This window comes from Physeter macrocephalus, chromosome 4 (genome assembly GCF_002837175.3).
Source record: "Physeter macrocephalus isolate SW-GA chromosome 4, ASM283717v5, whole genome shotgun sequence".
Classification (NCBI taxonomy): Eukaryota; Metazoa; Chordata; class Mammalia; order Artiodactyla; family Physeteridae; genus Physeter; species Physeter macrocephalus.
Genome location: NC_041217.1, coordinates 49,572,444 through 49,599,406, shown reverse-complemented (window position 1 = coordinate 49,599,406; position 26,963 = coordinate 49,572,444). Strand labels below are relative to the sequence as shown.

Here is a 26,963-nt window from a genome sequence, read left to right as displayed (position 1 = left end):
AAGCCCAAGGCTCAGCTCCCAGCCCCCGCCCGCCCTGTCGGGTGAGCAGACAAGCCTCTCGGGCTGGTGAGTGCCAGTCGGCACCGATCCTCTGTGCGGGAATCTCTCCGCTTTGCCCTCCACACCCTGTTGCCGTGTTCTCCTCCACGGCTCCGGAGCTCCCGCCTCCGCCACCCGCAGTCTCCGCCCGCGAAGGGACTTCTTGTGTGTGGGAAGCTTTCCTCCTTCATGGCTCCCTCCCACTGGTGCAGGTCCCATCCCTATTCTTTGTCTCTGTTTATTCTTTTTTCTTTTGCCTACCCAGGTACGTGGGGGGTTTCTTGCCTTTTGTGGGGTCTGAGGTCTTCTGCCAGCGTTCGGTGGGTGTTCTATAGGAGAAGTTCCACGTGTAGATGTATTTCTGATGTATCTGTGAGGAGGAAGGTGATCTCCGCGTCTTACTCTTCCGCCATCTTCTCGCCTCTCTCCGGTGGTTGGTTTTTCATGTGCACTTTTTCATTTTATTTTTTTCTCTAAAATGTTAAAGGTGGTATTAGATGGTTTAGATAATTAAAAGCAGCATAGAATGACAAAAGTATCTTTTCATATTTTACTTTTAGAGTATTTTTAAAATATCTTTATTGGAGTATAATTGCTTTACAATGTAGTGTTAGTTTCTGCTGTATAGCAAAGTGAATCAGCTATATGTATACATATATCCCCATATCCCCTCCCTCTTGAACCTCCCTCCCACCCTCCCTATCCCACCCCTCTAGGTCGTTACAAAGCATTGAGATGATCTCCCTGTGCTATGCAGCAGCTTCCCACTAGCCATCCATTTTACATTTGGTAGTATACCAAATGTAGTATACATGTCAGTGCTACACTCTCACTTTGTCCCAGCTTCCCCTTCCCCCCGCTGTGTCCTCAAGTAGAATGTCTTTTCTTAATTTTTGTAGTTTTTGTAGTTTTCTAACTTAGATGCTGTCGTCATTTAAGTTTCATTTCCCACAGAGCTGTTTGCACATCCTTTGTATGTCTTTAATGACTTTGACTTTTCTGAACCTTGCCTAATTTTTGTGGGAGTTGTGTAGGTTTTTTCCTTCTACTTTTTTCTTTGACCAGTATTTAATGTAAGGGTGCTCCTGAATGTCCTATCATTATTCTAACTATTCTTTTCTTACCCACGAATTATAAATAGAAATGTACTTATTGTCTGAACTTGGTTTTGTAAAGAAATGTCAAATTATTGAGAATTTTTTTTAGGGGTGCCTTATTCAGTTCTGTACAGTGCAATTCAGAGAGAGGTCAATACGCTTTAGTAAAAAGTATATGTTGATTTGTGTTTGTGTGCGTAAGTTGATAACAACTGGAGATGTCTAGTTGCCTAAATAGGAGTTGAACAACATAAACAGCACTGATTTGTTCTTCTCCAACTTCATGAAGGAACCATTTAAATGTAACTGGCATTTTTTAACAGTCATGATCCAGAATAAAGAAACCTTACTATTTATTCTAAATTGTCCTCATTTAAGAGTGTGGTAATTGGCATGAAATATTATGCAGCTGTACATAGGAAGAGAACTATTTCTGTGTGCTAATGTGGAGTGAACTTACAGTTAAGTGAGAAGAGCAAAATGGAGAAAGAGTGTGAAATATCCTACTGTTTAAGAAGAAGGAAGGGTTTGTGAATATGTATCCATTTACATTAAAACAGTGTAAGAATAAAACAGTTAAATTCAGGTTACCTCTAAGGAAGGAGTGAATAGGGTAGAGAGGGGAGGGTGCCTCATTCTATAGATTCAACTTTGGAACCATGTAAATATTTTATGTAATGAAATGAAATTTACAAAGCAGAGCTTAAAAATTGAAAATAAAATGAAACATTAACTCAGGTGGATATCCTAGAGGCAGCAATTCTAAGAATCTGATTGTGGGGTTTCCCTGGTGGCGCAGTGGTTAAGAATCTGCCTGCCGGTGCAGGGGACATGGGTTGGAGCCATGGTCCAGGAAGATCCCACATGCCATGGAGCAACTAAGCCCATGCGCCACAACTACTCAGGCCTGCACGCCTAGAGCCTGTGCTTCGCAACAAGAGAAACCACCTCAATGAGAAGCCTGTGCACCGCAACGAAGAGAGCCCCCACTCACCGCAACTAGAGAAAACCCGCACGCAGCAGTGAAGACCCATTGCAGCCATAAATAAACAAACAAACAGATTGTGTTCAACAAATCTCTGTGCTGACATTTGCACTGATGGTGCCAAAGCACTATAGGTAAAATGTTTATGTCCTTAATAGAAATCAAAGTAGTGACATTAAACAGCACCTAGTAGTCATTGCATTGTCGCTGCCACGTTCTTGCAGTTAAAAGTCAGTTTTCATATTGGTTCAAGATGGCAGAGTAGAAGAACGTGTGCTTACCCCTTCTTGTGAGAGCACTGGAATCACAACTAACTACTGAAAAACCATCCACAGGCAGATGCTGAAACCCACCAAAAAAGATACCCCACATCCAAAGACAAGAGAGAAACTGCAGTGAGATGGTATGAGGGGCGCAATCATGATAAAATCAAATCCGATAACTGCCAGGTGGGTGACTCACAAACCAGAGGAAAATTATACAGAAGTTTTCCCACTGGAGTGAAGGTTCTGAGCCCCATGTCACACTTCCCAACCTGGGAGTCCGGCAACAGGAGGAGGAATCCCCAGAGAACTGGACTTTGAAGCCAGCAGGATTTGATTACAGGACTTCCACAAGACGGGGGGAAACAGAGACTCCATTCTTGGAAGGCACACACACAGTCTTGTGCACACAAGTACCCAGGGGAAAGGAGTGGTGACCCCATAGGCTACTGAACCAGACCTACCTGCTAGTGTTGAAGGGTCTCCTGCAGAGCTGGGGGGCAGCTGTGGCTCACCACAGGGACAAGGACACTGGCAGCATCAGTTCTGGGAAGTACTCATTGGCATGAGCCCTCCTGGGGGGCTGCAGTTAACCCCACCAAACAGTCTTTAGGCTTCAGTGCTGGGTCGCCTCTGGCCAAACAACGAACAGGGAGGGAAGACAGTCCCACCCATCAGCAGACAAGCTGATTAAAGTTTTACTGAGCGCGGTCCTGCCCACCAGAGCAAGACCCAACTCTACCCACCACCAGTCCCTCCCATCAGGAAGTTTGCACAAGCCCCTTACATGGCCTCATCCACCAGAGGGCAGACAGCAGAAGCAAGAAGAACTACAATCCTGTAGCATGCGGAACGAAAACCACAATCACAGAAAGTTAGATAAAATGAGAAGGCAGGTGATTATGTCCCAGTTAAAGGAACAAGATAAAACCCCAGAAAAACAACTAAATGAAGTGGAGATAGGCAATCTACCTGAAAAAGAATTCACAATAATGATAGTGAAGATGATCCAGGATCTCAGAAAAAGAATGGAGGCACAGATTTAGAAGATGCAAGAAATGTTTAACAAAGACCTAGAAGAACTAAAGAACAAACAGATGAAGAATACAATAACTGAAATGAAAAATACACTAGAAGGAATCAATAGTAGAATAACTGAGGCAGAAGAACAGATAAGTGACCTGGAAGACAGAATGGTGGAATTCACTGCCATGGAACAGAATAAATAAAAAAGAATGGAAAGAAATGAAGACAGCCAAGAGACCTCTGAGACAACATTAAGCGCACCAACATTCGCATTATAGGGGTCCCAGGAGGAGAAGAGAGGGAGAAAGGACCAGAGAAAATATTTGAAGAGATAATAGCTGAAAACTTCCCTAACATGGGAAAGGAAACAGTAAACCAAGTCCAGGAACACAGAGAGTCCCAGGCAGGATAAACCCAAGGAGGAACATGCTGAGACACATAATAATCAAACCGACAAAAATTAAAGACAAAAAATATTAAAAAGCAACAAGGGAAATACAACAAATAACATACAAGGGAACTCCCATAAGGTTATCAGCTGATTGCTGAGTAGAAACTCTGCAAGCCAGAAGGGAGTGGCATGATATATTTAAAGTGATGAAAGGGAAGAATTGACAACCAAGAATACTCTACACAGCAAGGCCCTCATTCAGATTTGACAGAGAAATCAAAAACTTTACAGACAAGGAAAAGCTAAGAGGATTCAGCAACACTACACCAACTTTGCAACAAATGCTAAAGGAACTCCTCTAGGCAGGAAAGAGACTAGCAACTTAAAACAACCTTGTACCTGTATAGACTGCTATATCAAAACCTCATGGGAGCAGCAAACCCCAAAACTACAATAGATACACACACAAAAAAGGAAGAGCAGCGCAAACACAGTACTAAAAAGGGTCATCAAACCACAAGAGAAGAGAACAGAAGAAGGGAAGAAGAAAGACCTACAGAAACAATTAAGAAAATGGCAATAGGAACACATATCAATAATTACCTTAAATGTAAATGGATTAAATGTGCCAACCAAAAGACATGGACTGGCTGATACAGAAACAAGACCCGTATGTATGCTGTCTACAAGAGGACCCACCTCAGACCTAGGGACACATACAGACTGAAAGTGAAGGGATGGAAGAATGTATTCCACGCAAATGGAAATCAAAAGAAAGCTGGAGGGCTTCCCTGGTGGCACAGTGGTTGAGCATAAATGAATAAATGAATAAATAAATAAATGCTGGAGTAGCAATACTCATATCAGAGGAAAAAGAAGGAAACTACATAATGATCAAGGGATCAATCCAAGAAGAAGTATAACAGTTGTAAATATATATGCACCCAACATAGGAGCACCTCAATATATAAGGCAAATACTAACAGCCATAAGGGGAGAAATAGACAGTAACACAATAATACCAGGGACTTGAACACCTCACTGATCATCCAGACAGAAAATCAATAAGGAAACACAGGCCGTGAATGACACATTAGACCAGATGGACTTAATTGATATTTATAGGGCATTCCATCTAAAAGCAACAGAATACACATTCTTCTCAGGTGCACAGGGAACATTCTCTAGGGTTGGCCACATGCTGGGCCACAAAGCAAGCCTTGGTAAATTTAAGAAAATCGAAATCATATGAAGCATTTTTTTCTGACCACAATGCTATGAGTTTAGAAATAAACTACAAGAAAAAAACTATAAAAAACACTAACGTGGAGGCTAAACAATACGGTACTGAACAACCAGTGGTTCACTGAAGAAATCAAAGAGGAAATCAAAAAAATACTTAGAGACAAATGAAAATGAAAGCACAACAATCCAAAACCTATGGGATGCAGCAAAAGCAGTTCTAAGAGGAAAGTTTATAACAATACAATCTTACCTAAGGAACCAAGAAAAATCTCAAATAAGCAACCTAAACTTTCACCTAAAGCAACTAGAGAAAGAAGAACAAACAAAACCTAAAGTTAGCAAAAGGAAAGAAATCATAAAGATCAGAGCAGAAATAAACAAAATAGAGACAAAGAAGACAGTAGCATATCAATGAAACTAAAAGCTGGTTCTTTGAAAAGGTAAAATTAATAAACCTTTAGCCAGACTCATCAAGAAAAAAAGGGAGAGGACTCATCAATAAGATTAGAAATGAAAAAGAGAAGTTACAACTGTCACCACAGAAATACAAAGGATCATAAGGGACGACTATAAGCAACTGTATGCCAATAAAATGGACAACCTGGAAGAAATTGACAAATTCTTAGGAAGGTATAGTCTCCCAAGACTGAACCAGGAAGACATAGAAAATATGAACAGACCAATCACAAACACTGAAATTGAAACTGTGATTTAAAAACTCCCAACAAACAAAAGCCCAGGAGCTGATGGCTTCACAGGCAAATTCTATCAAACATTTAGAGAAGAGCTAACACCTATTCTTCTGAAACTTCCAAAAAATTGCAGAGTAAGGAAAACTCTCAAACTCATTTCTACAAAGCCACAGTCACCCTGATACCAAAACCAGACAGATACCACAAAAAAAGAAAATTACAGGCCAGTAATTCACTGATGAACTAGGTGCTAAAATTCTCAACAAAATACTAGCAATCTGAATCCAACAATGCATTAAAAGGATCATACACCATGATCAAGTGGGATTTATCCCAGGGATGCAAGGATTATTCAATATCCACAAATCAATCAGTGTGATATACCACATCAACAAATTGAAGAATAAAAACCATATGATCATCTCAATAGATGCAGAAAAAGCTTTCAACAAAATTCAACACCCATTTATGATAAAAACTCTCCAGAAAGTGGGATAGAGGGAACATACCTCAACATAATAAAAGCCATTACAACAAACCTACAGCTAACATCATACTCAACGGTGAAAAGCTGAAAGTATTTCCTCTAAGATGAGGAATAAGACAGGGATGTCCACTCACCGCTTTTATTCAACATAGTTTTGGGAGTCCTAGCTCTAGCAATCAGAGAAGAAAAAGAAATAAAAGGAATCCACATTGGAAAAGAAGAAGTTAAGCTGTCACTGTTTGCAGATTACATGATACTATACATAGAAAATCCTGAAGACACTACCAGAAAACTACTAGAGCTCATCAATGAATTTGGTAAAGTTTCAGGTTACAAAAATAATACACAGAAATCTGTTGCATTTCTATACACTAACAACAAAAGATCAGAAAGACAAATTCAAGAAATAATCCATTTACCATCACATCAAAAAGAATGAAATACCTAGGAATAAACCTACCTAAGGAGACAAAAGACCTGTACTCCAAAAACTATAAGGTGCTGATAAAGAAATCAAAGATGACACAAACAGGTGGAAAAGTATACCACGTTCTTGTATTGGAAGAATCAATATTGTCAAAATGACTATACTACCTAAGAATCTACAGATTCAGTGCAATCGCTATCAAATTACCAATGGCACTTTTCACAGAACTAGAACAAAAAAATTTTATAATTTGTATGGAGACACGAAAGACCCCAAATAGCCAAAGCAATCTTGAGAAAGAAAAACAGAGCTGGAAGAATCAGGTCCCCTGCCTTCAGACTATACTACAAAGCCACAGTCATCAAAACAGTATGGTACTGGCCCCAAAACAGAAATATAGATCAATGAAACAGGGTGGAAAGCCCAGAAATAAACCCATACACCTGTGGTCAGTTAATCTATGACAAAGGAGACAAGACTATACAATGGTAGAAAGACAGTCACTTCAACAAATGGTGCTGGGAAAACGGTACAGCTACATGTAAAAAAATGAAATTAGAACATTCTTTAACACCATACACAAAAAAAACCTCAAAATGGATTAAAGACCTAAATGTGAGACTGAACGCTCTAAAACTCTTAGAGAAAAACATAGGCACAACACTCCCCAACATAAATTGCAGCAAGATCTTTTTCGTTCTGTCTTCCAGAGTAATGGAAATAAAAAGAAAAATAAACAAATGGGACCTAATTAAATTCAAAAGCTTTTGCACAGCAAAGGAACCCATAAACAAAACGAAAAGACAACCCACAGAATGGGAGAAAATATTTGCAAATGATGTGACCGATGAGGGATTAGTCTCCAAAATTTACAAACAGCTCATGCAGCTTAATATCATCAAAACAAACAACCCCGTCCAGAAATGGGCAGAAGACCTAAATAGACATTTCTCCAAAGAAGACATACAGATAGCCAAGAGGCACATGAAAAGATGCTCAACATCACTAACATTTCTCCAAAGAAGACAGATAGCCAAGAGACACATGAAAAGATGCTCAACATCACACATTTCTCCAAAGAAGACACATAGCAAAGAGGCACATGAAAAGATGCTGAACGTCACTAATGATTGGAGAAATGCAAATCGAAAGTATGAGATATCACCTCACACCAGTCAGAATGGCTATCATCAAAATATTCACAGCCAGTAAATGCTGGAGAGTGTGTGGAGAGAAGGGAACCCTCCTACACTGTTGGTGGGAATGTAAATTGGTACAGCCACTGTGGAGAACAGTATGGAGGTTCCTTAAAAAACTAAAAACAGAGCTAGCATATGATGTTGCAATCTCACTCCTGGGTATATATTCAGAGAAGAACATGGTTGGAAAGGATAGATGCACCCTAATGTTCATTGCAGCACTGTTTACAATAGCCAAGACATGGAAGCAACCTAAATGTCCATCAACAGAGGAATGGATAAAGAAGATGTGGTACATATATACAATGGAATATTACTCAGCTGTTAAAAAGAATGAAATTGGGTCATTTGTAGGGTTGTGGATGGACCTAGAGTCTGTCATACAGAGTGAAGTAAGCCAGAAAGAGAAAAACAAGTACCGTATATTAACACATATATGTGGAATCTAGAAAAATGTTATAGATGAACCTATTTGCAGGGCAGGAATAGAGACGTAGATGTAGAGAATGGACATGTGGACACTGGAGGAGACCGGGAGGGTGGGACGGATTAGGAGATTAGGATTGACATATATACACTACCATGTGTGAAATAGATAGCTAGCAGGAACATGCTATAAAGCTTGGGAAGCGCAGCTCGGTGCTCTGTGACGACCTAGATGGGTGGGATGGGGGGTGGAGTGGGAGGGAGGTCCAAGAGGGAAGGGATATAGGTATACATATAACTGACTCACTTCATTGTACAGCAGAAACTAACACAACATTGTAAAGCAATTATAGTCCAATTTAAAAAAAAAGAATGAAATAATGCCATTTGCAGCAACTTGGAAGGATCTAGAGATTGTCATATTGAGTGAAGTAAGTCAGAGAAAGAAATATCACATAATATTGCTTATATGCGAAATATAAAAAGAAATGCAAATGAACATATTTACGAAACAGAAACAGACTCACAGACTTAGAGAATGAACTTATGGTTACCATGGGGAAAGGGTGGAGGAAAGGGATAGTTAGGGAGTTTGGGATTGACATGTACACACTGCTATATTTAAAATGGATAACCAACAAGGCCCTACTTACTGTATAGCACAGGGAACTTTGCTCAGTGTTAAGTAGCAGCCTGGATTGGAGGGGAGTCTGGGGGAGAATGGATACATGTATATGTATGGCTGAGTTGTTTTGCTGTGCACCTGAAACTATCACAACATTGTTAATCGACTATACTCCAACATAAAATAAAAAGTCTAACAAAACAGTTTTACTTAAGAATTTCCTTGATTAAGCAGTAAAAATGATTAATTTTATAAAAATCTTGATTCTCAGATACATGTCTTTTTAGTATTCTATGTGACAAAATGGAAAGTACGCATAAAGTACTTCTGCTGCTTGCCAAAATATTGTGGCTGTATTTAGAGAGAGCCATGTGCAATTTTTTTGTGTTTTGAGCTGAACTGGCTGCTTTTTTCATGGAACACTGTTTTCACTTGAAAGGTTGAACGACAAACTATTCAGATTTGGGATTTGGTAGACATTTTCTCAAAACTGAATGAAGTGAGTTTGCTGTTTCAAAGAAGACAGGTATTGTTGGAAATGGTAGAATTTGAGCTTTTAAGCAAAAATTAGAATTTAATAAAATTAGTAACCATCATTCTGATCATGACAACTTCTTACTTAAAACTTTTGTGATGAGATCGATGGTGATAGTAATGAATAGGATGTTTCAATGTTATATAACGAAGTATATCAACATTTAGTGAATCATGATTTCCAGATGATCAATGCATGATGTTAAAAAATGCAAAGTACAGAATAGACCCATTCCAAGTACAACATAAACCAACAAATTTTAATTTGACAGATTATGAAAATTTTGTGTATGTGGTTTCAGATTTCAATTTACAGTTAACCTTTGTTGAGTTTTGGTGTGGTATCAAAGAAGAATATCCATAATAATCTGAAAGAATGTTAAAGTATACCTTCCTTTTATACCTCCATATCTGTGTGCAATAAAATTTTCATATACTTAAACAAAAATAACATCACAACAGATCAAATGCAGAATGAAGATTCTACTATCTTGTTTTAAGCTAGATATTAAAGAGATTTGCAAAAAATGACAATGTTACTCTTACCTCTTAATTTTCGTTTCAAGGGTAGTTATTTTTAATAAAATATGTTAACATGAGTTTATTGTTATTTTAAAATTAATATTACAGTTTCTCAGTTTTAATTTCAAATATGGTAAATAATGATAGATGTAACCCACATAACAGAGGTCTTTGGAAACGTCAGTAGTTCTTATTTTTTAATTAAAAAATTTTAATTTTAAAATATACATAACATAAAACTTACCTTTTAAACTATTTTAAGGTGTACAGTTTAGTAGCCTTACGTACAGTCACCCATTTCCAGAACTAGAACAACTTCACGTAAGTGGAATCATACAATATTTGTCCTTCTGTGCCTGACTTATTTCACTTAGCATAATGTTTTCAAGGCCCATCTATGTTGTAGCATATATTAAAATTTTATTCCTTTTTATGGTTGAATAATATTCCATTGTATGTACCACATTTTGTTTATTTGTTCATTCCCTCTGTACTCCTGGTAACGATATAGGAGCCTTAAAAATGTAACTATTAATTATTGGTAATTTAAATAGCAGATTTACTGATTAAATAGTAAATCATATGGTATAGAATATAGATATGTATAAAATATGAATTATGGAGCTCCTTTGCCTTTTATTTTGTGTAATTTAGGGAAGGAGAAATTCAACCCAGTATTTGAAATTCTGAGTCATTAATTTGAGGTAGCCCATTAGTCATTTAATTCTTGCTTTCCCCATGATGTTAACAGTACTGGCTTCATAAAGGTTAATTTCTTGGAGTGCATAAGGTTTGTTTTTTTTTTACACTGTTAATAATTACCTACATCAAAGTCATTCTTTAAGTTTACATTATAATTTTGTAACATCTTTATTGAAGGCTATTTCAGTTCTACTATCTATAATTTTACTGTTACCTTTATTGACCTGGAACCAAGCACAGTGGCTGGTACATAGTAGGTACTTAACAAATATTTCTTGAATCAATGAGTGTTCTTAGGTGTACAGTAACACATTCTTGTATTATTTTTGTAGATTATACCACTGAAGTCATCCATCATTTGTAGATTTTACTAATTTCCTATAAGGTTCTTAAGTTTTATTTAACTTTGTTCCTATGTATTAACAAAGATTAGGCTTTCACTTTTAAAAGTTTTAATACTCAAAAGTTTTCAGCACTATCATGCCATGTTTTTAACCTTTATTAAGCTATAATAGAGTCAAAATTTTACTGAAGGCCATCATTTCCTGGCTTCTCTGCTTATGAATCAGATTGTAACTATTTCTTTGACTTTGGATTTGTGGTTTCGTGAACTAATTTAAGTGATGCAAAAGATGAGTCTTGTTAGGCGTTTCCTCTCTTTTAAAAGTGTAAACACTTTTATTGTAAACGCGTTTTCTTCAAGGAAACTTTTCTCTACAGTCTCACTTCATTATCACTTAGGAATGAAACCCCATCTATATGTACTAATCCCTACATGTTTTATTATTTGTTACTCATGTGTGTCGGTTTTTACTTATTTTTTCAAAGTGTTCCAGAGGTTTTGAAGTATCTCCATTCTGACTCAATGTTTTGCTAATTACTAGACATTTTCCTTTATGTAACTCTTCGCCCACTTTGGACTTGTAAATGCTTACCCTTCCATTGGTTCCTTCTTGCTACTGAGTACATGAGTGAGTGTCACATGCATATGGTATTGCTTGTCAGAGAGTGGAATTCCAAAACTTCCTCTGTACATAGATCAGTTAAACTTTTGTGATTCTGGGCAGAGGAATGGTCTTTGGGACAGCTCTGCTTCTACCTAACTGTTATGGCAGAGATCAGGACACATTGCTTTGCTGCCTGTGCAGTGAGGCCTCAGAAACTGTTCTACACAACTTGACAGGTATGATATAAGGGTGATAGTTTGGGGAGGGTACATAATCACAGTAATCAAGCATGAATGAGATTTCAAAAAATTAATATTATCTACTATTATCATCTTTATTCTTGGCCAGTGAAGCTTCATGTGTTTTTTTTTCCTGGTATTTCATAGTAGGGCCTTAGTAAGTACCTATTGAATGAAAGAAGAAATGAATAACATGATATTTTATAGTATTAAGATACATATGGCTTGATATTGAGAACAATTGATTTATCTAACCACCTTACACAGTTTTTAAAAGAGGTGTTAAAAAAGTATTAGTTTCTTAGGGACTTCCCAGGTGGTCCAGGGGTTAGGACTCTGTGCTTTCACTGCAGTGGGCCTGGGTTTGACCCCTGGTTCGGGAACTGAAATCCTGCAAGCTGCGTGGTGCAACCAAAAAGAAAAAAAAAAGTATTAGCTTCTTAGAGAATATGCAGTCAGACAAAGTAGAATTCTAGCAAGATAAGGGTTCGTAAAAATGCTTGGAAATGCCTAAACTGAAATTTTTGAATATTAATTTCTCCAATTACTACCTGACAAATTTCTACCTAGAAATTTCTTAAACTTAGAAATTTCTTAAACTTAGAAATTTCTGCTAAAAGTTATTGAATGACTAATTGGTAAAAAGTGTTTTTAATAAAATTAAACATTAATTTTAATTAAACATTAGACATTATTTAAACAGTAATTATTTAATTATTTAAACAGTAATTAAACATTAAATGTTAAATTTAGGAATTATCTCTGAATTTGAGTTTTATTCTGGATTTTAACTTGTTTAATCCTGATAATTTACTTTGTACAAGCTGCTACTTCTATGTTTTACCTTATTTTTATTGTTACCTACAAGTGTATTAGTAGAAAAAAGTAATAAAATTACCTTTTCTTAATAGTCACAATGTATTTCTGCTACCTGGGTCCTGTATCCCATAAGTAAAAATTAGAGTCTTCTGTTGTGTCATCTTAAGTTCATGATATACCTCAACAATAGTGAGTAATGAAAGATAACTCACTGTCAGGTTACCTCATGTATAGTAGTCACTTGACATTGTTCAAAAATAAAACATTCCTAGCCTACACACTTGTATTTGGGCGGGTGCAGTACAGCTGAATCATCCAGATTTGACTGTTTTAAGCCAATGAGGAAAGTAGCATAGACTAGACCTACTGGATAACACGGTGGCATTTACTTCCTATAGGTCCTCCCTCCTCTTTTTGTCTTCATTCCTTAGCTTGCTCTCCCCCATTTAGTTCTTTAACTCTTTATGATTTAAAACATGTTCATTCCTGGCCTCAGGAAAGTGTTAGGATGTTTCTTGTCTTTGGAAAATTTCCCCTTTTGTTTGGTGCTAGTGGGTAGGATGGTGTTTTAAGTGGATATCCTGTGCAGGCGGATTGTACAGGAAATAGAGCCTTAGTACTGTGAGAACAAACGAGTGGGAAGAAAGAAGAAACGAAGGAAATAAGATCTTTTGACTTGACCAGAAAGACTGTAAAACCAGAGATGGGAAGAAGGGGATTGGGGAATAAAAAGGATTGTTTTCCAAGTTGTGGTTCTTTTAGTACTCTGGTCTCAGAAATGACTTTTTTCCTGTATTTATTATTTTGTATATATTACAGAAATGTACAGTATTTTTTGGCCTGTGTATATGTTTTAAGTTTTCATAAAATTGTGTCATAGGTCTCATTCTCTTTTCTCTTTTTGTCAAATAACATGGTTTTAAGAAGCTGACTTGCCTTTAAAAATCCTCCTTTGAGCTTGATGGAGTTCCTCTCCAGTACAGATGAATCACATGTCATAGACATGTTCTTGCACTTTGACAGTCTGTCATTCTACTATCATCAGAGCAGAATTCCTGCTCATCCAATTTAAATGCTTTCTCTTCTCTGAAACCTTTTCTGACTGCAGAGTTTTGTTTTCTTATTCTGTCCTCTCATAGCATCCTCTGTGAGTATAGGAGTATGCATGGTTCATTTATTCAACAAATTGTTTTCAAGAGCCTCTTATATGCATTCACTGTTTGGGGTGCTTGGAATTTATTAGTGAACAAAGCAGGCAAAAATATCTGTCCTCCTGAAACTAATATTCTAGTGGGGTGAGGTGATAGTTGATGTGAATGTGATGATAAATAAATTACATATTTTGTGGTAATAAGAGTGATGGAGGGACTTCCCTGGTGGCGCAGTGGTTAAGAATCCGCCTGCCAATGCAGGGAACATGGGTTCGAGCTCTGGTCCGGGAAGATCCCACATGCTGCGGAGCAACTAAGCCTGTGTGCCACAACTACTGAGCCTGTGCTGTAAAGCACGTGAACCACAACTACTGAGCCCACTCGCCGCAACTAGAGAAAACCTGCGCACAGCAACGAAGACCCAACACAGCCAAAAAAATAATAATAAATTTATATATTTTTTAAAAAGTGATGGAGAGAAATACATTAGGAAAGGAGGCGTGGGGGATGTGGAAGTGTTGTCAGGAGTAGATGCATTTTAAAATAGGATGGTCAGAGAATGCCGTACCAAGAGGGTAACATTTGAGTGAAGTGTCCTGTGGATGTCTTGGGGAAGAATGTTTTAGATGGATGGAAAAGCCAGTACACAAAGGTCCTGAGGTAGGAAGGAGTGTGCCTGTCTTGTTCAAGCAACAGCAGGGATGCCAGTAGTCAGAATGAGGTAAAATGGGAGAGGAATAGTAGGAAGATGAATTGGGCAAGGTAAGTTGCAAAGGGCCTTGCAGGCCCCTTGTAAGGACTTTAGCTTTTATTCCAAGATAAGGAGCCATCAAAGAGTTTCGAGCAGAGGAGTAAAGCAATCTGACTTATGCTTTAAAAGCTGCTTGGTGTGTTGAGAATAGACAGTAGAGAGCTAGGATAAGAAGCATGGAGATCAGTTAGAAGTCTAGTGAAATAATCTAGCTGAGAGATGATGCTGGTAACAGGGCAGTAGTAGTGGAGGGGGTGAGAAATGGATAGATTCCAGATATATTCTTGGAGGCAGTGCCAATAGGATTTCCTGATGGATTGGATGTTGTGTTGGAGAGCAAAAAAGGAGTCATGAATGATTCCAAGGTTTTTTGTTTTTCTTTCCCCACCTTTATTGATATAATTGACATGTAACATTGTGTAAGTTTAAGCTATAATAATACATAAGTGTTGATTTGGTACACTTTGGTAATGCAAGATGATTACCATTATAGCATTAGCTAATACCTGCATCATGTCACATAATTACCATTTCTTTTTTTGTGGTAAGAACAGTTTCAATCTAGTCTCTTAGCAATTTTAAAATTTATAATACAGTATTATTAGCTATAAGTACTGTGTTATACACTAGATCCCCAGAGCTTATTTATCTTACAGTTTGTACTCAAACTTCCAAGGTTTTTGGCCTGAGGAACTGAAAAGATGGACTTGCCATTAACTGAGGTGGAAAATTCTGTGAGAGCAGCACATTTGGGGGAAAGAATGGATGCTAGTTTTTTTATAGTAAGTCCAAATAATGTTATTAGTGATTTTTAATCTTTATATTCTGAGGCCCAGCATGGTGCCTACTGTATAGTAGATGTTCACTAGAATCATTAGTTTTGTAAATCTTAGATTTTTAATATACTGGGTTTCACAAAGTAAGGTATAAATATATAGTATTTGTTGTTTCTGGCCTGATAGGATTTAAGAGTTGGCTTCATTCAGTGTCTACTTGATTACTGTTTCTGACTTGGTAGTACAGAGGTTCTTGTTACCCTTGATTTTTGTTCCTCTTATAATGTCAAACAAGGGGGACTTTCTTTTATCTAAAAAGAAGGAAATATACTTGAACTGTTTGACAATCATTAAATCAAATGATAATCATAAAACATTGTAATGTGTTACCACTATCACTGGCAAGAAACATTTATCATTGTGGATGGAACATGTCAGTACAGAACCTAAAAAATATTAGAATATTCTCTGTACTTCTTTTTGGCGGTTCTTTTCATTTTAATAAAGTAGCCCAATGGAAATTCCATTAGAGTAGATAATATTTCATTGGAATGAAGAAAAACATAGTACCTGAGACCAGTTTGAAGCATGTTTTATATGATATAGTATTTTGTTTGTTTGGTAATCCTAATTTGTATCTTAGTATATATAATACAGCTGTTCCTATTCACTATAATTCTGCATTTAAACAAGAAGCAAGGTAACCTGTTTCAAATTAACTTTTCAGGACTTATGGACATATCTTCAGGTTTGTTGTAACATTCTTAATGTAAAACAATTAGCTGTGAAATTTAAAAAATATATTCTTTTTAAGAGGAGGAAGGAATGTGAAGAAGTGAAGTAAACTGTTAGAAGAACATCCAACCTATAAGAGGAATTTTTGTCTATATGATAAGGTTATGAAGCCATTTTAAAAACATTGGTTAATGCTATTTTAAGTTTAAAAGACATCTGTCACTTATATTTTTGTGTAATTTGGTTATTCATTCAGTCAACAGTTACTGAACACATATTATGTGACTCTTGCTAGAAAAGAGATACAGTTCTTATGCCAAGGAGCACATTGTGAAGTTGGGGAAACGAACATAAATTGAGGATAAAGATAGGAGGTGTTACTGCAGCAAGTGTAATGCTTTTGTGAGCACAGGGAGGAGGAGCATGTGAGGCTTCCAAGGGGAGGTTATATTGGAGTTGAGTATTATATCAATAAAATGAATGGAAGTCAGCCAGTCAAAAAAAAGGGTGGAATGAGTTCACATTCTAGGTAGATAGGACTATGTGAACAAAGGCAAAAAGGTAGGAAGCATCATGGTGTATGTTCAGATGTAAAATTTGAGGTGTGGAATGGGGGAGAGGTGAAGCTGGAGGAATAGGTAGAGATCTGATCATAAGAGACCTTGTAGGCCATGTTAAAGAGATTTTAGCTTGATGGTGAACTATTAAAGAATCTTAAGAAGAGTGACATGGTCAAATTTTTGTTTTAAATAGATCACTTTGCCAGCTGTGTGGAGGATGGATTTGAGGGAGACAAGACTGGAGGCAGTAGTCCAGGTGAGAGATGATGGGAATCTGAACTAAGACATTGGCAGTACAGAAGGAGAGGAGGGAATGGATTGGAAAAGAAATAAAATCACAGATTCAAGGGTTTTTCTTCTTCATGTATGATAAAACCAAGTTTAAATTAAAAATGAGTGGAAGGAGAGGGAGAGAGAGACATACTTGAAAAGTGTTGTTTTATGACAGAGGCAGTTGGATAGTGGCAGATTGCCACAAAAACCAGTTTTTAGTGATTAAGAACATTGCTACTGAAAGATGAGTGTATTTTTTGTATAATCATCCTGAACTGTGAGAAGCAGGTGATCTTTAACTAAGATGGTATAGGGATCAACTGTTTGTGTAGTATAACTAAATCTAAGAACCACAATGCCTTGAGGAAACCAGGTCTTACAAGGCTTCAGCCAGTACACATGATAGAAACTCAGTAAATCATGTCCACTGCTGGCAGTATTTTCTAGAGCCCTAAGTTAGTTATTTTATAAAAATGTACCACTTAGGAAAAGAACATAGGGTAAAATTTTTTCTTCATTAAAACAATTAACAATTGAAAGCTGTTATCTTATAGACAGTGCATGGTAACACAAAGGTATTTTGGGATGCCAAAAATATTTTGTATTAAACCAAAATATTTTTCTGTTATTTAATAGATAATTTTAGGATTTTTTTCTAAAAGCACTATTTCTGTAATTTTCTATATGTAAATGGAAGGTCTGGATTAATACAATCTGTACATATTTCTTAAAATCTCTGTTATCTTTTCCACAATTTGTTTTATATGGAGAGAATAAGGGGAGAAAGGTACTTTGGGAGGACTTATAAAACATAACTATTCCTTCTTAAAACCACCATCACCTAGACAAAATATCTTGTGTGTTTTATAAAATGAACTGCCATTTCTTTTTGAGATTTCTTTTTTTATTTTGAGGAAACTGTGCCTTTCCTATTCATTTATTTCTGATTTTGGTTAATGCAGATAACAGCTAAATGCTCATTTTGTGTTCTTTTCTCTATCTTGTTGTATTTTCAACAAGTAGACTTCTCTCCTGCTTAGGAGATGATGCTATTTTGCTCATTCTTCATGACTCCACACCTATGTGTACAGTTTTGTTCCACCCTGGAGCCATCAGTATAATGCCAGCAGCTAAAATATTGTGTATGTACTGAATTCAAATGAATTTCCATCTCTTGGACTTACTGTGAACTCCTTTCTCTTTATGTCTTTCAGAAGCCTTGCACCGCCCCTATGGTTGTGATGTTGAACCCCAGGCCCTGAATGAAGCCATCAGGTGGAGCTCCAAGGAGAACTTGCTTGGAGCCACTGAGAGTGACCCTAATCTTTTTGTTGCACTTTATGATTTCGTAGCAAGTGGTGATAACACACTGAGTATCACTAAAGGTGAGCTTCTATGTAACATCCTCTCACTTTTCAGTTTTTATTAGTGGTTAAGAAATAAAGGGGTGGGGCTTCCCTGGTGGCGCAGTGGTTGAGAGTCTGCCTGCCGATGTGGGGGACACAGGTTCGTGCCCCGGTCTGGGAAGATCCCACATACCACGGAGCGGCTAGGCCCGTGAGCCATGGCCGCTGAGCCTGCGCGTCCGGAGCCTGTGCTCCGCAACGGGAGAGGCCACAACAGTGAGAGGCCCGCGTACCGCAAAAAAAAAAAAAAAAAATGAGGAAAGAAATAAAGGGGTGTGTTCTAGTTTCTGCCTCTGACTAAAATTAGCTAGGCAATTTGGACCCACATACCTTTGGTTCATTCTTGTTTTTTAAACCTGTGTAGGGGATAATGCCACTTTATCTACTTTATAGGATTTTTATTAAGGCTAAAATGAGACGAAGTACTTTAGAAAAAACACCACACGATATATACATAAACTTTACTCATTCTCAGAATTCTGTACTATACGTAATATGCCAGCATTCACCTGCCACAAAGGTAAGGTTTACCGTACACCTCTTCTCTCTGAACTGTGGCTAAGATGTCATGTTGCCAGACCCCAGTGCTACTCTAAGTGTCGTTCGTGGACTGACTACCTACTTGAGAACCATTCATTACCAGTCTGCACTGAGATTAAGAACTTTCACTCAAAATGTAAAACAACTACATTGCTAAGTACACTATTTATTATTTGGTTCAGCTGACATTTTCCTTTTTTGGAACAAGACTTTCAGCAGGAAGAAAGTAATCCAGTGATTCACATTCTGGCAAAAGCATCTTGTTGCGGACCTGCTTTGAGTAACACTGGCCTAGACAACTTACCTCTCATTTGTGTTTATATGGGTTAGTGAAAGGACTAGTAGGAAGGTTTTCTATTGTAGTAACACTCTCAACAGAGTAGTAGTTTATTTTCTGTAGTAAATTCTTATCAAAGGGAACATCAAGAACATGTCCAGGTAAAACCAACCATTATTGTTTTTTGAACAAGGACAGAAAACGTGAAACTTTTTTGAGAAAGAAATAGTATAGGACATTCTCATTGTGTACGTGAGTTGGATCGCTAATCTGCTTAAGCTTTTCTTGTCTTTTGCATTTATGAAAGCTCCCTACTGGGAAAAAATAAGATTCAGGATAATTTTTAGCTAAATGAAAATGTAACTTAAATGATTATTTGTCGAACATATTCTTTTTATTTGTAAGTGTTCAGAATGAGGTATTAAATGGGAGTGCATATACCAAATTAAGAAGACAGGTCTCCACTCAAGGAATGTTACCATTAAATAAAATTTTTTTATACATCAATTTTTAAAATCCAGCCAGATTCTTCAAAAGCAGAAATCCTTAAAACTGAGTTTCTCAAACTGGGATATAGGTATGTCCCAGAGGTACATGTGCAAGGAGGTTTCAAAAGTACAGGAAAAGTAAAGTGCATTATTATCTCCTAACATCAATTTACTTAAGGATTTTGGGTAGTTTTGGGGGCAGCAGGTTGGTGATGGTATTTGTACATGTGTGGGGGGCTGTGTTTTATGATGGGAGGAAAATTTTACACAGAGGTTTAGGATAAAACAAAGGACTTCAAAAGCATTTTATACTGTGTGGTAGGTAGTCTCTTTGGGCTACAACACACTCTTTTACCTTAAGATGCTTCAGTGGAGAAGTTGGTGAAGTGAAGACTCAGAACATTCTTTCCTAGATATAATTTTCATGTCAGTTATTTTCCAGGATAGCTCAGTCACCAAGGAAACATTGATAAAGAAAGCCTGTTGATTCATCAGTTACCAGTAATGGCAACTATTAGTGTGCAGCTCAAGAAGTAGGATTCCCGTTATCTTATGACCAACAGTGATTTCTTTGAAAACCTACGAAATGCCAGGTTTTAATCCAGGTTCTTATTAATATAAAACAATGTCATGCTAAAGCTAATTTATGATTTTAAAAGACAAGAAAATATTTTAAAAATAAAATAGCAATACTTATTTTAGTTCCTTCTTCAAAGATGATATTTTGCTTGAATTAAAAAACAAAGTTCTCCCAGGATTCCTCTGGCAATAGGGCCAATGTTTATATCCATTGTCAATTTCCAAGGTATTCAAAACTTCCAGAGTGGAAAATTCTCCTCCTAACTGCTAAAAAGAGAAAAACAAACAACCAAAAACCTAGGGAGTTTGACTGTATCCTGATTATGATGACATGTCATTATTAGTTCTTTGTAAGGAAGCAACAGTAATGTACTTGGTAAAGAGCTTAGTCTTTAATTCTCATTCTCTTAGAGTAGTGAAGAAAAGCTACAGACTGACAAGTCTTATTTAGCTTTTCTGGCAGCAGTAAGATTTTTTTTCCCCTGCAGATATGGTTGGGGAGTATTTATCAGTACACATGCATTTCCACCACCACATGTGTGTACACTACTATATACCTATATGTATATATATATCTTTTATGTGTGTGTGTGCAGTGTGCACATGCATATACTCATGTTTTTTCTCATTGAATGTCTCACATACCAGGGTCTTGGGTGAGGTGGTAGGGGCTAATAGAAAGTTATCCTATGGCAAACATGTCTGTAGACCGCTGAAAAAAGTTAGATGGCTGCCAGAATAGTAATTTTGAGTTTTTCCTCAACAGCCTTTGCCTGATAACTACTGAGCCATGTGCTTTTGATTGCTCTGGCTTTCTTCTGTTTTCTGACACTGAGAAGTCAATGTGAACGCTATAAGAAGGCTTGCATCTCTCAGATATGGGAGCCTAAGGCCTTATAAGGATTCTTTAAGTTATCATTTATCACTAATGATACCTCTTTCACCTTCCCTGTTTTGCCTGTGCTGCAAGTACAGGCGCAGGGTGTATGTTTGGGGAGTCTAAAGTTGATATTCACAGCTTTATTAGATCAAGGACATTGAAGTTGATAGCAAAGGTAACTCTGAGTAACTTGTGTCTTGGGTTCCAACTTCAGACTCAGCTTCCCTTTGCCACACACTAATTTGAGAGGAGAGCAGATAGGGGTGATTAATTCATCATGGGGAATGGGAGGGAAATTGGGAAATTCTAACTGTTTTAAAACTTGAGTCCTGGAAAAGATTGTGCTTCGGGAGTCCTCACTTCCCACCTCCACCTCCAAGTACTTTTCTTTCTGAAAATGTTGTTGAAAGCTCTGTGGTTGGTTCCTTTTTGTTCTTTGTTTTTTTTATATTGATGGTTTTTGTAGCCTTTGTGCCAACTGAAATTTAGAAGTAACTTTGTATTTTACATGTCTTATCCCTAATCCTTGATTGTGGTTAACACTGAACCATATATAAGATACATTCCCTGACAGACTCTTTTGAGGAAAAAATTAATTTCATTTTTTGAAGAGTGAGACTGTGTCATTTTCCAGACATTTGAGTAACCTTTTTATCTTTGTATGCTACCTTAGTTGCATACATGGAGTTTCTGGTTAAAAACCTTTAAAACTCTGTAGGTAATGTCAGAAAACCGTCTCTTAACTATGCTGCTTTTGTTTAAGCTACGTGCTAAAGATATCAGTCAGGCTATGGTGACAGCCAAGTTTTCATTATTTTTAAAAATTTTGTTGGCTTAAAAGTTCTTGATTCATTTTTCAGTGAGTTTTAAGTTTGACAGTAGACTGCTTCCATTTGAGATAGTCTTAACATCTTTTCTTTCATTCTGTGATGACCTCCTGGCTAGGTGAAAAGCTACGAGTCCTTGGTTACAACCAGAATGGTGAGTGGAGTGAAGTTCGCTCTAAGAATGGCCAAGGCTGGGTTCCAAGCAACTATATCACCCCAGTGAACAGCCTGGAGAAACACTCCTGGTACCATGGACCTGTGTCTCGCAGTGCAGCAGAGTACCTACTCAGCAGTCTAATCAATGGCAGCTTCCTGGTGCGAGAAAGTGAGAGCAGCCCTGGGCAGCTGTCAATCTCGCTCAGGTATGAGGGGCGTGTGTATCACTACAGGATCAATACCACCACAGATGGCAAGGTAAGACTGGCTGGCAGCCACCTCTAGGTGTGGACTGGCTGCTCTTTAGAAATAATATTCAGAACGACTAAAGAATATAGTTTTTATGTCTGACATGAAATAAACTAATCACGGACGTGAGTTTGAGCTATTGGCATATGAGAGAGAGCTTACTCTTTTCAAAATAATATGGTAATGGAAATTAAAAACAGTATTATATTAATAGTTTAATGATGAGCTAGATTTGAAGGCGAAGAATGAAGAAAACAGCTGTTTAAGTTAACTGTTCTCATCATCATCAGTATACAAGTATGCATATATGCATCCAGTACATTATGTAGAATTTATAAATTAAACCTTGTATCTATGAAAATTATAATGATCTCTACCAGAAAGTTTACCGAGTAAGAATTTAGGGTTCTGAGACTGATGTTTATCATTAACTTACGTTAATATAAATATTTCAGTCAGTCATTTAGCAGTTTATATGTTAGAAAGACCAACCATATAGAAATGGCCATATTAAAATGGAACTGTTTTACTTTATAAATGGTAAAGTATAGGCTTATGTCAGTTCTTCTGTTGAACAGTAAATTTAGATTGAATTGTTTCTTCCACTCTTTCTCTTTGTGATATGCATAGTAGGGGAAAAGCACACAGGCTTTAAAGCAAGCACATCTGGTTTGCTGGGTAACTCCATCATTTATTAACGTTGTGACCGTAAGCCTGTTTCCCATCCCATATTATTGGATTCTTGTGAGGATTCAGTGAGATAATTTCCATAAAACATAATGGCTGGTAAAAAGTAGGAGATAGTAAATTATTAATTTTCTCTCCCTTTTGCATCACCTTACAGACATATTTTTTCTTGATGAAACCAAATAGAATCAGATAAGTGATGGTATGAGAGAGACTCAACAGATCTACTTCTGGTTGTATACCTAATAGAAATGAGTGCATATGTGTACAGAAGACATGTACAAGAATGTTCACAGCAGCATTATTTATAGTAGTCAGAAACTAGAAACACCCAAGTGTCTAACCACAGTAGAATGAATTAATACATTGTGGTATATTCGTAAAACAGAATCTCATACAACAGCAAAATTAACATAGTACTGTTACACACACTCTCAGGAAAAACTGTGACCCACCAGCTGCCTACTTTTGTAAATAAAATTTTATTGGAATACAGATACACCCATTCGTTTATGTATTGTCTACGGCTGCTTTCTCAATATTACGGCAGATTTGAGTAATGACAGACGCTATGGCCACAAGCCTAAAATATTTACTATCTGGTCCTCTAGAAAAGTTTGCTGACCCCTGTCATAGATGAATCTCATACACATAAAGCTGAGCAGAAGGGATTAGTGATTGCCAGGGGATGGGGATAAGGGGAGTGGGAATGACTGCTAATGGGTATGGGGTTTTTTTGTAGGGTGATGAAAATGTTCGGGAATTAGATAGTGGTAGTGGTTGGACAACCAGTGAATATATTGAAAAACACTGTATTGTACACTTGAAATCATGAATTTTATGGTGTGATGTATGATTTATATCACACAAAAAAAGTTGAGTGAAAGAAAGCAGGCACAAAACAGTACTTATTTTGTGATTCCATTTGTATAGGTATAGTTCACAAGCAGGCAAAGCTAATCTAAGGTGTTAGAAGTCAGCAGAGTGGTTACATTTGCAGGGGTAAATAGCTGGGAGGGCACGAGGGAGGCTTCTGGGTGCTGGTAATATTATAATTTTCCATGTGGGAGATGTTTACATGGGTGAGTTCACTTTATAGAAATCATCAATTCTCCATTTATTAATCGTATACTCTTCTGTATACACTAGAAATTTCTTTTTTAAAAAATAAGCAAGCTCCCTTGGGAGATAAGGCCCAAAGACTGCTATCTTACTGTATACTTCTTACTGCTTATCACAAATTAACTACTATTTTGTTAACAACTCTCTGAAATAAAATTGTGGCTTTTTGTAAAATGGCCTAGACACTCAAAAGCATATCTTAATGAAATAAAAATTATAAGATATTTGAATACCCTCTCCCTACCAAAAAAACTGAAATCAGTGTTTTTCAAATTATGTTCTGTGCAAGATTCTGAGGTGGTATTTCATAAACTTTTACAGGAAGCCAGTCCCCTCTTTTACCTACTTTAATCAGTGTTTCTCTTCCTTTATCTCATATATATGGGTTCCATAGTCTTTTTGCATAAAAATATTTGAATACCAGTGATCTTGATGATCCAGAGAGAGATTTTGGAAGCTTTTCCCCCTCAAGACTAGAGCTACTTTAGGAACCATAGGAAGAGTGGTTTAAATGAGATTAAACTGAAGTTCTGTTTCCCTCTGCCATCATGGTTTAATTCTTCCATTTACCTCAATAAGATAATTCCTTATTTTCATATTTTTTAATCAATATTTTTTAAACTGAAGTATGATTGCTATACAATGTTGTGTTAATTTCTGCTGTACAGCAGAGTGATTCAGTTATACGTATATCGACATTCTTTTTTTATATTCTTTTCCATTATGTTTTATCATAAGATACTGAATATAGTTCCCTATGCTATACAATAGGACCTTGTTGTTTATCCATTCTATATATAAATCTTACATCTGCTAACCTCAGCCTCCCACTCCATCCCTCCCCCACCCCCCTCCACTTGGCAACCACCAGTCTGTTCTCTGTGTCCGTGATTCTGTTTCTGTTTCAGAGATAAGTTCATTTATGTCATATTTTAGATTCCACATATAAGTGATATCATATGGTATTTGTCTTTCTCTTTCTGACTTACTTCAGTTAGTATGATAATCTCTAGTCACATCCATGTTGCTGGAAATGGCATTATTTCGTTCTTTTTTATGACCAAATAGTATTCCATTGTATATAGGTACCACATTTTCTTTATCCATTCATCTGTCAATGGACATTTAGGTTGTTTCCATGTCTTGGCTATTGTGAATAGTGCTGCTTATTTTCATATCTTAAGACCAGTGAAATAATGACCTCTTTTAGGTTGGTTTAGCTTTTCTCCACTCTCCTCACCAGGTGTATGTAACTGCTGAGAGCCGCTTTAGCACCTTGGCCGAACTTGTTCACCATCACTCCACAGTGGCTGATGGACTGGTAACAACACTACACTACCCAGCACCCAAGTGTAATAAGCCTACAGTCTACGGTGTGTCCCCTATTCATGACAAATGGGAAATGGAACGAACAGATATTACCATGAAGCACAAACTTGGGGGTGGTCAGTATGGAGAGGTTTACGTTGGCGTCTGGAAGAAATATAGCCTTACGGTTGCTGTGAAAACATTGAAGGTGGGTTGCTGAGAATTACAGTTTTCAGGCATCTTTTTCTTTTGTGCTGAATCAGTTGGAAATATCAGCTTGCCGTTCTTTAGCTTTGGAATGCTTTCCACCCATTGGTGCCAAGCACATCAGCAAATTGTGATGATTAACCCTGGTGCTGTTGCTGACAATGCAGGGGCAGATTATTCACTGAAATGCAGTGAAATCCACATGTGGGGAAGGTTTGTCTCTGGAGGCTGTTGATGTAGATCTTGGTGGGAGGTTAGAAGCACGTTATTACTTGTAAAAGCAAAGCAAGCTGCTTTCCTTCCTCAGAACAACCCCTGCTGGACAGAATTCTTCATGCATTGTTGGAGAATCATGGGTACTGTCTTTTCTTGTTCTGTCCTTTATCTCCCTGCTGCTTGCTCCTCCCATCTCCGTGAGATTAGATCACTTTTTCTTGTTCTTCATAGTCACAGAAATCTTTTTCCTGATGCCACCCTCTTTCTCCTTTAAGCATCCTGGTATCAAATTACAAGTTTTATCACTCATTCCATTCTCTGAAGATTTTCTCATATGCCTCAGGAGCTCTGGCATGTCACTCAAAAGGACTGCTCTTCACCTATGAGTAGTAGTCAGTTCTTTTGCAAGCACTTATTAAGTGCTTGTTCTGAGTGTGAAACAGTATGTACAGCCTTGCAGATATGCTTTGCTCCTTAAGAAATTTGTCAGGAAGACAAATGTGTAAACAACTAACTGTTCTGTCTCCTCTTTCAGAGGCTTGAGGTATCTAGGGAAGTAAACTAGCAGAGAACTGAGTTATCTATCCAAGTCTTTTGTGTTTCAGTTGTGATAGGACATGATTGCTGAATTTTACTCACCCTACTAAATTTTACTCCAGTTTCAAATATTGAATAAATTCAAGGAGACATTTTTCTTTCTTAATTGGGCTTGTATAGAGCATATTATTTTGTGATAAAATTTCTTGAAGTAAGTGCTAAAATATTCAAAAGATACCACCTTTTAAAGCTGAAGTTTTAAGATTGTGAATTGACTCAAATGATTAAGATGGGGCTTATCCCTTTCCTCTTTTTCTTTCTTATCTTCCCCCCTTTCCAGGAAGATACTATGGAGGTGGAGGAATTCCTAAAAGAAGCTGCAGTGATGAAGGAAATCAAGCATCCTAATCTGGTACAACTATTAGGTGAGGACACTTGCCTGAACCATAGGTTTCTTCAAAGATACTTGTCCCCCAATCCCCTGTTATCTGCAAATCCTCCTTTTGAATCACCATGGTGGAAGCTCCTAGTACAAATCTATTTCAATAAATGGTTGTTGTTTTAATCAGCAGT

General features: G+C 37.2%; 1 protein-coding gene across 7 annotated transcripts in view; it reads left to right on the top strand.

The window, feature by feature from the left end:
- The window catches only part of ABL2 (ABL proto-oncogene 2, non-receptor tyrosine kinase), a 122,502-nt gene that overhangs the window by 77,804 nt on the left and 17,735 nt on the right, over positions 1–26,963 (top strand). For 3 of the 7 annotated variants that reach the window (XM_024133650.3, XM_024133647.3, XM_055084179.1), the window contains 5 exons: positions 16,832–16,894; positions 18,126–18,296; positions 22,027–22,322; positions 25,366–25,638; positions 26,731–26,815. In XM_024133650.3, the coding sequence (XP_023989418.1) occupies positions 16,832–16,894; positions 18,126–18,296; positions 22,027–22,322; positions 25,366–25,638; positions 26,731–26,815 (888 nt within the window). Of the gene's footprint in view, positions 1–11,731; positions 11,844–16,831; positions 16,895–18,125; positions 18,297–22,026; positions 22,323–25,365; positions 25,639–26,730; positions 26,816–26,963 lie in introns of those variants that run through there. The other 4 variants (XM_055084178.1, XM_055084177.1, XM_024133651.3 and 1 more) reach the window with 2 other exon arrangements.